At 40.5% G+C, this 14,419-nt stretch overlaps 1 protein-coding gene across 1 annotated transcript in view; it reads left to right on the forward strand.

Moving 5' to 3' along the window:
* Positions 1–14,419, forward strand: part of CAP2 (cyclase associated actin cytoskeleton regulatory protein 2) — a 63,838-nt gene that overhangs the window by 40,880 nt on the left and 8,539 nt on the right. The window contains exons 5-8 of the mRNA XM_084508390.1: positions 1,093–1,236; positions 1,469–1,554; positions 3,300–3,405; positions 13,797–13,986. Coding sequence (XP_084364516.1) covers positions 1,093–1,236; positions 1,469–1,554; positions 3,300–3,405; positions 13,797–13,986 — 526 coding nt within the window. The remainder of the gene's footprint in view (positions 1–1,092; positions 1,237–1,468; positions 1,555–3,299; positions 3,406–13,796; positions 13,987–14,419) is intronic.

Below are 14,419 nucleotides of genomic sequence, written 5' to 3' on the forward strand. Positions count from 1 at the left end.
GGCTGAGAAAAGGGGAGTAAAAATATGGAGTCCTGCCACGTGGTCAGGGAAATATCTAAGTATGCCGAGTGACTTCTGAGTAAAGTGCCGGGGAAAATCAGACTGGTGCACTCTCCTTGGTGGGACATAGCATGGCTTCTGCAGGCATAGATTGGCAATAAAGAATTAGTCTGTTTTTACAGAAACATTTTATGAAGTTGCAACATTCAGCATACAGCAGTTCCTCTGCATGTAAACTGATGGCTGCTTCTCCCTCGATGTGCTGTTTCTGCGTGGAAGAATTTTTCTCAGCAAGTTAATGCTCTACATTAGTTTTTCTGTGACACTGGATCCATGTGATTAACATTCACTTTGCAGAGGAGAAGAGCTTGGATAGCCTCAACATTCATTCTGCTGTTCTCTTCACTCCAGACACTATTCCTTCCGCTCAGCAGTCATTCCCCTGGATACCATTCCTTTCTGATGAACACAGGGGAATTTCCCCAAGCCATGCTTTGCAGGCACTGTGTTTCCCATGAAATGTTCCCACATTACTCGCGGACGAAGGAAATTTAAACATTAAAACTTACCAAAAGGGAAAACTAAACTGGATATTGCCTTCAGCGTACTACTTTCTCAGTCTTGTTGCCAGATGATAAGAGGCCATAAATCTAACAAGTAGTTTGTTTCCTATGGAAAGAACAGCTTGGTTAATAACATGAAAAACTCAAGGCAGTGTAAAGACTCCTAAAAAAAAATAATCCAGGAGTATCACATGAAAAACGCAAACATCCTGCGAACTCCAAGATACAGGGTCTCTGTGGTTCTCAACCAGGACAGCACGTAAATGTGCTGCCAGTGCTGAGAACAATTTTTGCTGCAACACATTATTAATAACTGCATTTTGCTGCTACAACCAGAGCAGGGTAATTAAATTGTTACTTTAATGTGGAGAATATGCTGACCTTTCCTTCCAAGTGTTAAAACAATAGGCAGGGAGGACAACGTTAAACCGCAGGGTGTTTTTGGACTGTCCATTGTTAACAGCAGTGTCTCTTCTTTTTCTTTTTCCTTTTCCTTTTCTTTTTTTTTTTTTTCTTTTTCTTTTTTCAGAATGAGGTGGCGATGCTTCTCAAGCCAATATCAGAGAAGATTCAGGAAATCCAGAACTTCAGAGAAAGAAACAGAGGAAGTAAAATGTTCAACCACCTCTCGGCCGTCAGCGAAAGCATACCTGCACTTGGTTGGATAGCAGTGGTAAGTTATGCCCAGGGCAGTCGGGAGGGCTCTAAATCTACTTCTGGATGGCGTGGCCCAGAATAGGTCCAAATCTTGCAGAACTTTGTAGTCTCCTCTGCATAGTTCTTCAGTCTACTGCACCCAAGAAGGTGTTTATAATATACCTAATATATCAAGGAAGGTGTCTGACTAATGTTTTACCTCCTTTCTCCTTCTGTTGTTTCCTGCTACCATGGGTTGATGGTCCTAGTCTCCTAAACCAGGCCCTTATGTCAAGGAGATGAATGATGCTGCTACCTTTTATACTAACAGGGTATTAAAGGACTACAAGCACAGGTATGTTGCCAAGCCCCAGCGTCTACTAGCCACAGTGAGGATGAGAGCATTAACTATACTAATAGGGTTCACAACACCACCACAAAAAGCATTTTGTAAACAAAAGAGCATTTGATACGATCTGGTCGCAGTGGTTTATTTTCCCCTCCTCATCTTTGACCTGCGGCGTGTTGCAGCACGAATGGCAGCAGCACTAGCAATGCTGGTTTTCACTCTGTGCCAGTTGTAAGACTATATTTAACTTTCTGGGGTGCCATAAAATTGGCTAGCTAGCTTCTGTGTGTCCTTGTCTCACTTGTGTACTCATACTGTTGCTGTTCTTGCTCTCTGCTTGAAAACACATGTTTTAGGCAAGAGGTGTGTACAACTGAGCATCTACTTCCAGAGTTTCCAAAGTGATTTTTTTTTTCTGTAACACTGAATTGTTCTTAAAGAGCACAAGGAATTCATAGAACAATCCCATGAGTGAGATCTGTGAGCTGACAGAGAAAGAGAAAAAATACAGGTCCTTCCTATGCCTCCTAAAAATAATGCATGTATAAATCCTATTGATGTGGTACTTGGAGGCCAGATTTTGGCTTTTTATTTTTATATCCTCAATGAAAAATAGTACTTGCAGTTGAGTTTTTCCTCTTTAGTGAGGAAAACTTTATATAAATATATATATATATAAATATATATAAATCTTATGTATACATTTCTATTTATTTTATATGTATATCATATTAGATACATTTATCTATGAAATATGCATTATGTATTATTCTTGAAGCCTTATTTTACCTGCTTGAGGTAACTGAAGATTTTTACAATGGAGCTTTGGAAGTACTTATTTTGAAGCAAAAAAGTCTCACAAAAAGGTATAAACAGGTTGCATTAGTTAGGTATAAAGTTAGTTCCTCTCCTAATAAGGATTTCTTTTCCTGTTTTTTCACTGAATATTCGACCAGATCACAATGTCTTCCAAAGCAGCGAAAGGCTGTCTCTTGACTTCTGTAGGCTTTGGGTTAAACCCATTGACCCAGATCCTTATCACTATTAAACATCAGGCTCCAAGGGAAATAAATAGAGGGTAAGCACCCAAGCCCTTGTGAGCATCCAGTCCATAGCAGTCACGGTTCAGTAACTATTCTTATTTGGAGCTTCATAAGTATGGATACATCTTACAAGCAGTTCCTCTTTCTTTACATATTTCTTGTTCTCACTTACTCCCCCACTAGAAGACTGAAGCTTCCCAAAGAATCATTCCAGAGCCAGCTTTTGGTTTGTACTTTTGAAATCCTTGGTGTATAAATATTTTAGTCAGATGACTATTACATGATCCAGCATTATGCTGGCTACATGTGAACTTGGCAGCTAGAATATTTTACAGAACCCACAGGTATTTCACTTTCTAAGATTCAGGACTCCAAGATGGAGTGTGAGTAGCTGCTACAGAGCTCCAAATAGCTTTTCGTGCTTCCTCAGTTGATGGTGAGCCTGAGCAGGATGATGACAACCCTTCCTGCAAGAAGCAGTCTGTGCTAGAGGCACCTTTGCCCTTGTTTGTTCTCTGCAAGGGCCCAAAAGCTCTCCAGCATAGCGGGCCTCAGCATCTTCAGCGCTGGGCTGGCTTGCTGCCTGCTAACTGATTTGTCCATGGCTGTAGAGCAGACACTGGGCTTCACCTGCTTTAAGCATGAATAGCAGTGCTTTCTGCTTTACGTGCAAACGTTCACACGTACAAATAATGTCTCTTTTTACAGTGATGCACGCCATGTTGACTGGGTGAAGTCGTATCTGAACATCTGGTCTGAGCTTCAAGCTTATATCAAAGAGCATCATACCACGGGGCTTACCTGGAGCAAAACTGTAAGTACCCTTCACTTGCTCATGAAGAACCATGAAATGGTCATTACCTCCACATCTAGGCCAGGAAGAGAAGTCATGCTCAATGAACCCAACTGATAAAAGCTTGAGAGTCAGGCGGAGAAGATTTATTAGGCCACTGTGGTACAGGTTTTGAGGAAGAGAGAAGAATGATTTGAGATGATTACAGCCATAATCCCCAGCTGCAGAGGGCGAGGAAAGGCACAGTTCTCCGGGTCTGATACGGTAGAATGTAGGAACAAAAGCAAAACCAAAGAATTTAAAGGGCACGTCAGAATGAAGGAAAATTAGGTGAGTGCGATGGGGGAACGAAAAGGATGGTGTAAAAAGTCTGAACAAAGAGATAGGTTTAATAACAGGGAAGAGAAACACAAGGAATTTGCACTGAGTTCTTACTCCTTAGATAGTCATCTTTATAAAACTATTTTATACATACAGAGATAATTTCTGAAATGCATGCTTCATATATATATATACAGAGAGCTAATATATATGACTGTGTGCTATTTATGCTCTCTTTATAAACATCTGTGTGTTACATCTGGGATGCATAGCAAGATGATGGCAATGAATATTGTTCTTAAAAAGAGGTATAAACACGAAGAATATATTTTCTGTCAGGTGTAAATGTAAGAGTTTATGTCTGCTGTCTACATTAATGCAATGTTCTACATGGGATTGGAATAATGTGCTCGTGTTTATTATCAAGTTACGAGAATTGCTGGAGTGTGTTAAAAATACAATCAGCCAGCTCTTTGCTGTCATTTCCTAAACTTACCAGTGCACACAGACTTGCACATGCAGTCATTCACACCAAGACTATAACTTCTTCTCTATAGGCAAATAAAATTTTAAAAAATTGAAGGACTGTTAAGAGGACTGATGCAGACCACCAGATAATTTAATTCCCAGACCACTGTAACAGCTCCTAAGGAAGTGAAACAGACAGTATCTTAACAAGGTATCTGGAGAAGTTACTTTGTCTCCCCTCTGTGGAGGGGATAATCATGTGAAAGAATGTCTAGCACTTGTGCTCAGCAACAGGCTTCGCACCTTCCTCTTCACTACTGTCTCTACACATTGTACAAGGCCTAACAGTATTCAAGGGCAAGTTCAAACACAGGAGACACTACAATCTGTGTGTATATTTTAGTTTGAAGCAATGCAAAAATGTTGAAACCTGATAAATGGAAGGACCGGAATTATCTGCTACTCTGTAGGTTTCTGTAGGGAAAATGTTAAATATTAATTATGATTCCCTTTCTTAATTTAGTACTAAATTTCACACTTGCTACATTCTACTCTATTTTAATTAAAGAATGTGAGAACAAGTGATGATTTTTAAATGATTATTAGAAAAGGAAAAGAAATTGTAGCACCCTGTTAGCAGAATTAGCCTGAGAATCTGGAACAAATTTAGTTTTGTTCATACAGAGCAAGATACATGTATATGAATATATCTTCACTTTATTGGAACTTTACAGGTATGGAAGTAGCATTACAGAGATTTGTTATATTTGTTATATGATATAGGAGGAAACCTCAGTGCTTTGAGCACTGGTACTCTCATACAGATGTGTAGCTATTGCAGATTATATTTGACTGGTTTTAGAAGCATCTCAGCCATCACAGCTCTCTATTTCCCTTGCTTTAGCTGTGCAGGAAATTGCTGAATACACACTTAGGTGTGACTTGTTTATTCATATTAAACATAGTTTACTGCAAACAGGGCTTATTACATCTTGAGTGATGAGTCTATTACTGCCTCTGAAGTATTGATTTCACTCAGTTTGGGTATCACTTTGATTTGAAAGAAGTTGTGTTGGAAATATGGCTCATTTAAATTATCATTCATGTAATGTGTGCCAGAAAGATTAAGTTACAAACACATTTCCTATGGATGTATAATATTTTCAAGTTTTACTTCATGAGACTGTATGGAAATTTGAATCCAGTAAGTTAGCAAGTTGTTTAAATGGCTTCCTTAAATATTTTTATGAAGCTTGGCAACAAATACATTCCAGAAAGCAGTAAGTTACTAAAGCGATAATTTGATTTTTGTTATACATTTTAAGGTGAGAATGAAAGTCACAGATTAGTGCTGAATGAAGTTAAGCATAAAGGTTTGCAGAATCAGGGCCTAAACAGAAATATGATATATAAGAGCTGTAAAAGTATTCCAGACACTGTTGTTAATCACGGCACACAGCAGCTTCCACTTACATGCATAAAAGGAGAAAGCAGTAGTTTGGCAAGGCATTAAGGAAGTGGTACATTTATGAAAGGCAGACGATACAGAAAAGCTATTTTATTACAGATGGAAATAGAAAAAGTCTTTGGCCAATGTAAGTACACATTTATAAGTACACTGTACCAATAATTTAGCCTCCGTATGTCGAAGTCAACAAAGCAATGCTGGAAGCATTATACAAAAAGCTGTTAAGTGACATATTCGGGTATTTCTAAAGAGACTAAAGATTCAGGGAGAACATTAACAACTGCATTTCTTAGAGCTGTATTCTCCTAACTTGAACTGAAACACCCCGATAGCATCAGCCTGATCAGATTAAGCCTGGGTTCCCAAAAAAGAGGGGAGAGTGTTTTTAATGGGCAGTTGGCCCCTTTATCTGTAGGTGCTGCATAGCGTGGCACGCACATTTCTGGCCGTGCTCCATGGCCATGCCACAAAGCCGGACAGTTTCCAGCCCCTATGTACCAGTCCATCAAGCTGCACGGGGCAGCTGCAGCCAGCCTTGGAGCAGCTCATTAGTGCATGCAGTACTGTTCCTGGCTCTGCCGACAGCACACGGGCAGACACTTTAGGGGAAAGTGAAAGAAATGTCTTAAGAAATTACAAGACAGATACTAAAACTGGTGCACAACGTTGGAATAATGGCTAAGCAGTGAGCTCTGACAATAACAGGTACTTCTATCAGCTTTGTAATAAATTGGTGATAAAAACTGATGCTTACAGATTTTCACATCTGCCACAGTTCTCTCTCCTTACTCACTTTGACTCCGATTCTGCCAAGATGTGTACCAATAGCTCACTCCTTCAGGCCATCCTATTGAAATGCATGGGACTGTCTGAGGAGAAAGCCTAGAAATAGCAGAGCTTAGCACCATAAGGCCTTTATCTGAGCCTCTTCTGCTATCCATGGAGAATGGTGGTACAAAACCAGACCCTGCATAAATCACAGGCATTTCTAGACATCAGAGGTACAGGTAGGATATTTGTTGGCTTTGTGCTCTCAGAAGAAATTACATTTTAGAATGTGTGTGTTTGTGAGCAGGATCATCCCGGGGAATAAAACGTGTCACTCTATACTTCCATCATAATCTGAAGTTTTCTTTTTAATTAATGTTAACTAGATTGTGCATATGTCAGGGAAAACATTCCTGTCAGTGGATGTCAGATGGATCTACAGGATTTCATTAAAAGTGTAATTCTGGAGTTCATTATTTTGACTGTAAAGTATGTGCCTCCGTCTGCCACAAATATACCCTGTGGTGAGGAGCAGTTCACTCTACTCACTTATCTCAATTATGCCATCTTGATAATGGGAACGATAGTAATTACCAACCTAATGGAGGCTTGCAAGTTTTAATTTGCCACTGGATACGACATTCTCAGATGTCAATGAGTTTATGCAAGAAGTGTTATTGTAACAAAATGTTTTGCATGTCCAGTGCTGCATTTTTCCCATGCAGCAACTGTCAGGCTTGCTTGCTACAACTTTCTGACTTCAACATGAAATCTACAGCTCTACCAGGGAGCTATGTCTTTTTTTAGTTTGTTACTAATAAATAGAAAATGCTTTTTTTTTTTTTTTTTTTTTTTTTTTTTCTTCCCTAAAGAAGGGATTCTACTGAAGCATAGCTCTTTCTTTCCTCCCTGCTCTTTTTTTTGGTGGTGCAAAGAAATGAACAGCTGTAATATAAGCACACAAAAATGCCTCATAAAAGTTTGTTTGCTACAAGGACTGCATGAGTAAGCTGGGGGAAGTGAAACTTCTGCTCTTATTTCTGCAGGTTAACTTTGCAGCAAGAAAACAACCAGCAATAAGGAGAGATTGCTGTAGTTTCCTGCACATCAAATAAGTGTTAAGAAACAAATCTTACGCAGGGATAATTGTCCTAAATTTTCTTCTCCCTTGCAAGTAGAGCTGCAGTAAGTTTTCCCTCTTTGTATAAAGTTGTCATTTAGGACAAATTTTGCCAGCAGGATTTGAAGAAATACGAGGAAAATAGAGGTGAACTTCTTTACAGTGTTTGGTTTAATAGAGAATTTCACTCAAGTGATGAATATTATGCCCCTCTCCCCACCCCCATTTACAAATCAAAATAAACTCTTAAGAGGAAGCCTGCATCTGTGCAGCAGTTGATGCAGTTGAGATTTATTTATATCCTGTTCTCATTGAAGCCAATACTGTACCTTCAAGTCTTTTTTCCTTCCATTTAAATATATATATATTTATAACTAATTATATAGTATTCTAAAAACACTCTTTAAAAGTTGAAATTCTCCACAGGTTGCACAAATGGCTCGGAACCACTGAGAAGAGTCATCGTAATTCCTCCATTAGCCCGTCTGAGTGCAATTATACTAGTCTCAGTACAGACCTTGGCCATTTCATGCTTGTCTAAAATAATAACCTCCACACATTTTCATATAAAATAGCTCTGCCTCTCTCCTGTGCTATCAAAATACTTTTCTGCAAGGTATCACCTCTCTTTGCACTGCGGTGAACAAGCTGAAAAGACCAGCTTCTGCCAGCAAAAGCCTCCTGTTATCAATTTAGAAGACCTTGGCTGGGTAAAACGTTTTTGATTGGGTACCTGTGAAGATGTAAGCACCATTTTAAACCCTGAACAGGTGACAAGTGGCAGAAGTGTATTAAAAGGGGCTTCCAAGTTTGCAAGCTCAACAGATAAGTAATTCTGCTGAGCCCCAGTAACAAGCAAAAAGAGCCTCGTCTGTTTTTTGTTGTTTTGTATTCTAACTCTCAAAGATTACAGGCCCTGCAAGTCAGCTGTTTCGTCTGGTAAATTTGAGGGCAGCATAACCCCGTGCAGACAGGTGGCTTAAATACAGGAGGTAATGGAACTGTGGTGCTAAGCTACTTTTACACAAAACACACCTTAACGAGAGCTCTGTGCCCCTAAGTCACAGCCCACCTGTTCCCAGAGGTGGATACATGATATTTTGAGCTTCGTGATTCTTGTCTTCGGCTGTACATATGTATAGGAAAAACAATACAGAATGCTGTAATCATTTTAGGTGTGAAACCAGGATTACTAAAAAGGGGGAGAGATGGAAAACAGAGATACCTTATTTTTAAGGAGAATGCAGTCCCTGTTAGGATTTCTGCTTACCTGCTGCCTTGAAAATGAGGCTTTTCAATAAATTAAGGAAGGGATTTTATACCTCTATCTAATCCACCTTTTGCCTCAGCCACAAATAGATACCTGCATCTTAACATGAATGACTAATAACATAGGTACTTTATGTTATATACAGGCAGTATATATATATTATATATAATTTATTTATATGCATTGTATAAGTATTTGGAATTTGTTTGTCCTCCATAAAAATGACAAGAGACAAGAGATGGGTGTCCACTCAGATACTCCACAGTAGGTTCCTACCACAAGAGCTTTATTCCCCTGTTCCCTGTGCTGCACTGTGTCAGCCTAAAACTAGATAACCCCAGAGAAACACTGGGGCTGTTCATATAGGGCCTGGCACATAAGCCCCTCTCGTCCCCCAGTACAATACAACACCAGTGATATGGAAGGCTTCATTTTGTTTCCCTAACAAGAGTGGCTATTGCTCTGTGCTCCAGAGGAGAAATGTACAATAGGCAAGACCCAGAGCAAAGAGTTTCATTAATCCCTACTGTAACTTCAAGGGAATTAACTGGGATTTGACACAGGTGAATTTTATCTAGCCACCTGCCTCAACAGAAACAGTCATTTCTTTATGCCACTGAGGCAGCTAGGTTGAGAGCAAGGTGAAAAAGAGAAGTGCTAGTCCTTCTGCCAGTCCTACAAGACACAGGCAGAAACACAACATCCTTTGAGGTGGTGCTGCAATCCTGCACACCCTTGCACCGTGACAAGAGGCCTTCATCAGAGCCAGGCCTGTGGGCAGCTTCAGTCGCTGTGCGCAGGGGAAGCCGCTGAGGCGCAGTCATGGGAGGCCCTTGAGCCTCTGGCAGGTGGCTCTGGGCCATCCAGCACGGAGCAAACCCCAACCCCTTCCTGTCACCCCCTTCAGATCAGCATTTAGTAGGAGGCTGAAGACAATTTTTTTTCCCTGAGATAAAATTTCTGGAATATTCTGTCCTCTACAGAGCTATTACTGCATGGCTGTAGGGCCTGCATCGTCTGTTCTTGATACCGTTTTACTCAGAAAATTACATTTTCCCCCTATTTTAGAAAGCCCCGGGAACAAGATTTATACCCCATCAAGTTCACTGTGATGCAAAGCTAAGAGGTTAAACATTAATGGCTTCGCTTTGGGTTACATTTCCACCAGCCGAGGCTGAAGCTCTCTATTCCCCACACAACTCTTACACGGGGCCTGTGTGCCAATGGTGAAGAAATGACCACACCAACGTGGTGATGAGAGCAGTCGGCTCACGGAAGAACTTGACGTGATGGCTGCAGACCCCACAGCACTGAGAGCAGCAGCTGTCACCGGGGCAAACAGCTGAAATAAAAGAGGAAGAAAGGCGGCTTGCAAATAACCGCCCTCGCTGGTCCAAATGGCTCTTAATGCTCTTTGTATAAAGATGCACTGTTGTTAACATCTGCTTGAGGCTAATCTGAAGAGTTGTTTGCAAATAGCAAAGCTGGTAAGCACCTGCTGCGTTAGGAAAGATGAACTTATTGTGGGCATATAACGTGCTATTTTATTCCCAGCAGCTCGCACAAACGCCACCCTATACAGAAAAGAAATGAATGGACTTTGTGAAGGGCACTTTAGCTGAAATTGGATAGGACTATATACAAGTACTGCCAGATACCAGAACAGTTTAAGAGTCTGGTTCAGAAATATTCTAGAGCCTGAGGATCTAAGTGGTTTTAGAAAGGCGACTAAGAAAAGGAAACCACTTGCCTGTGACTTAGGTAGATAACGTGGAGGTTTATGAATTAATCAGGGTCAAAGCTAATCAGAGAAGAAAGTTCCTGGAGCCACTCCTCTAATCTGGTTTTAAAACCGCCTTTGCATCAGCACATTTGAGCACAGCGCAGATGCCATCTCCCTGGCATGCAGGGAATGCCAGAAGTGCAAAGCGTTTGCTGCATTTCCAGTTCACTCCTGTGCCTTCTGTGCCACTGTGACAGCTTCCCCGAGCCACTCTTCTAGTACTGCTCTAGAAGGAAAACATGCTTCTAATTGCCCAGATCCTTTTCCCTCTCTGCCCCTTCTCGAAAAGTAAACGAGGCACAAAACCACGTCCAGATTTATTGATGTATTTAAAATCTGTTTTGTTTGTGTTTTCACTAGGTAGTTCTCTTGGGTTCTGGGAGAGAGATCATCCACTCCTCACAATTAAATACCCTCAATTTCCTTCCACTTTTGTTACTAGCTATTCCAATACTTTTGTTGCCATTTGGGAAACTGCCCTTTGATACACTGCTCAGCAGCAGCATCTGAGCCTGAAGTCTACTGCATGGATTAGTAATGGCCTTCAGCTTGCCACCTGAAGCAAAGAGATTGGTGGAGTGACCCACCATTCTGTGCTGTATGCTGAGTACCCAGATAATTCCTGCTGCTGCTTCTTTTTTTTATTTATTGTTTTTATTTTTCTCTAATGCATCTTTGCAGCCTTTGCAGAATTTATTTGGTGTTAATTACAAAAGAGCATCAGCTGCTTCTGCTTCCAGGTGACACTTGCTCCTCAAACAGTGACTCTTTCTGCAAAATGACAGCGCTGTACTGATGCATACGGATGATACTGAAGTCATAAAGTGTCTTTCAGAGATGAGAAGTCCAAATTTTTATCTCAAGCCACAAGTTATTAGCCACTCCTGCCAGTACCACCATTAATCTACTCACACAGAGCATACATAGTTCACAGCTGCATGTTCACACTGCAGTGTGAAAGGTGAGTGCCATTTCTAGATAGCTGAGTATTTCAAAAAACCCTGTGAATGCACTGTTCATAATTCTGGATAACCAGGACACAGTGAATACAGTTGCTATGGTTGCAGGCAACAGACAGGGAAGATCTCTACTGCACCTCAGGCAGCAATAACTGATTGTGCCGCTAAATCCACTTACGTTCATTTTTTACTATAGTAATTCACAGTTGTGCTGACTCTGCTGCAGGTAACGTTACTGGTATGAGCACCAGCAGGAAGACAGGCACCATAGATCGAGGGTCCAGTGGGGAAGATGTCCCCAGTCTAAAATAATAAGCTTTAATTACTAGGTATGTATGCAGAAATGCTCAGACGTATCCATGAAACAATGGCATGTCTCTAAGAGACATCAGCATCTGGTTCTGATACATCTTGACAATAAATGGTAATCCATTCCTAAAGGGGATTCTTCTCCTTTGTTTACATTTGGTTAAAAACATTTAATAGCAGAGAACTCATTACTGTAAGAGATCACAGATCCATTCAGGACCAATCAGACTGTGCTACTACATCAGCTTCACCGCTCACCTGAGTACCAGCAATTCAACGAGTCTTCTTGTACAGTACAATTTTAATGCCACTAACATGACAAACAATCTTGCAATGTATTCATCACTAACAAATTCCATAAACAGCTCCTTCAAATGCAACAGTACCTAAATCCTGAAGACCCATGTGCCAAGAGAAGGGTTACATTAAGACATTAATTAATGATATTATTACCTCTGTGTGCTACTCCAGCTAGGGTCATACTGACTGAGAGGGGTGCATGCCGTTAGGTATTCAAATGTGCCAAGTGTTTTTATTTAAATTATGTTGAAGAATAAAAAGCATGTGCAACTCAGCTCCTTTCCCACCACCAGTTTGGGACCACAGGCTAAAACTAGTCTACTTTTTAAAAAATAGCTACACTTTTCACTCCTGTGAGATGCATAAACTGGATGAATACTCTGATGTTTCAGTTTAGAGGGAAGCAGAAAGGGGTGGCATCATAAAAAATTGATAAAACTCTCTGAGTCCTGCTAAGCAATATCTATTCCCAGTATTGATTACCAGGGATGCATTTTTAACAACCTGTATCTCTTAACAAAGGTGGCCAATTAGAGGAGCTGTGACACTGTAAGCCCCTGTCATTTTTCTATTGTATCTGCCCCCCTAATAAATATGTATTAGTGCAATGCACAACACCTGTATAGGTAGCTGAATTCATCAGAACCAATCTAATTTTTCACAAGGGTTCTTCTGAAACAGTCTCTGCTCTGCTGCAGAGATGCTGTCTAGATGAGCAGTTTTTGGAATCAGAGTGACACTTAGTGGCAGGATGGAAAAAGTGACTCTCAGTTTCTCAGATTCATTCTGTCTTTTCTATTAGTAGGGCGCATAAAATTTTAATCAGCTCATTATCAGTATTTCCTGTTTGTGTGATAATATTATAGATGAGCATTACAATGCAAACCAAAACATGTACTTTTGATTATGCAAACTAATAGAATGATTGGTTTACTTACTTTATCAAGGCCCCTCACTCATAATTCATGTGCTGCTGTGATCTTCTGCAACTGAAAAAAAAAAAGAAAAAAGAATTTGAGAGATCAAAACAATACTGAATTTCATAAATAAATTACTTGAATGACCATAGCTTTGCACTCTGCTACAATCTGAATCTTTGCAGATTATTTGAACAGTCTGAAGAACAGCAGTTTACATCTTTTATACAGTTTAGCACCTTTCTTATGTGTAACTGACAGCTCGTGATCCTCCCAGTTATTTGTTGGACAGAACATTTTCTGTGTGTTTCTGAATGCACATCGAGTTATGCTTTACTGAGTATGGTCTCTGAAAAGAAGGAGACATTTTCACTTTTGCGTATGGTAAGTGTTTGTGTATCACTTATCTTATGTAAGCATAATAAATTATGGAATCTTTACAGTTAAAGATATTTAACAATAGTCTTCACAAGCATTTTGTAGAAACATTTTAGGTGCGGGGGTTCTGCAGCAGAGTAGCAGTGTGGTCTATCAGCCTTTCTGGCCCTGTTTGCATTGCTGCAGGGAAGATTCACAGCATTAAGTTCAGTGATGGTGCCAGACCTTCTGAGCCTGTGGCTGTCTGGAGTCACTGAAACCCACAGTTACCCTCAGACATTAATAAGAGCTATCATAATAGAGTGTTCCTTGAAAAGCTGATTAAAAATTATTTCCATCCATGTGACACAGGGCCCTGTTGCATCCCACATGTCCCTGCGATCCGTTCTAAGCAGTGGGCCGTGCCTCTCTCCGCCACCTCCGCCGCCGCCGCCACCTGGACCTCCTCCCATCTTCGATGCAGAAACCACGAAGGATGAAGGAACAGCATCTCGCTCAGCCCTGTTTGCACAGCTTAACCAAGGAGAGGCAATTACCAAAGGTCAGGAGGAAAGAAAACAAACGGTGACCCTTGAGTCAAACTACATCAACAGCTGCTATATGTACTGCCCCAAATTGCACCAGCGTTTTTAAGTTACGTTTAGGCAACTCAGATCTTTCCGAGGCTTGCACTGAGCCTGCATATCAAAACCTCCTTTAGAAGTAACAGCGCTCAAACTTGTTCAGCATTCCTGACATTCATACCATTTACTTAGAAGTCTCCATATAATTTTAAGGCAACCAAGCCAGACATCTTCAATCCCCAGCAGCTGGTGAATCTCAGAGCTGCAATTGTGAGCAGAGTTTATTCTCATTTCTAATTCACAGTCAGTGCACCAACCTGTGTCAAAATGTGTTACATGTTAAGTGAGAAGGTACAGCTCACCGCAGTGTGGTAACACTTTCTGTATTAATACTGGACAGTTGTAATTAAA

This window comes from Aythya ferina, assembly GCF_964211825.1.
Source record: "Aythya ferina genome assembly, chromosome: 2".
Taxonomy (NCBI): Eukaryota; Metazoa; Chordata; class Aves; order Anseriformes; family Anatidae; genus Aythya; species Aythya ferina.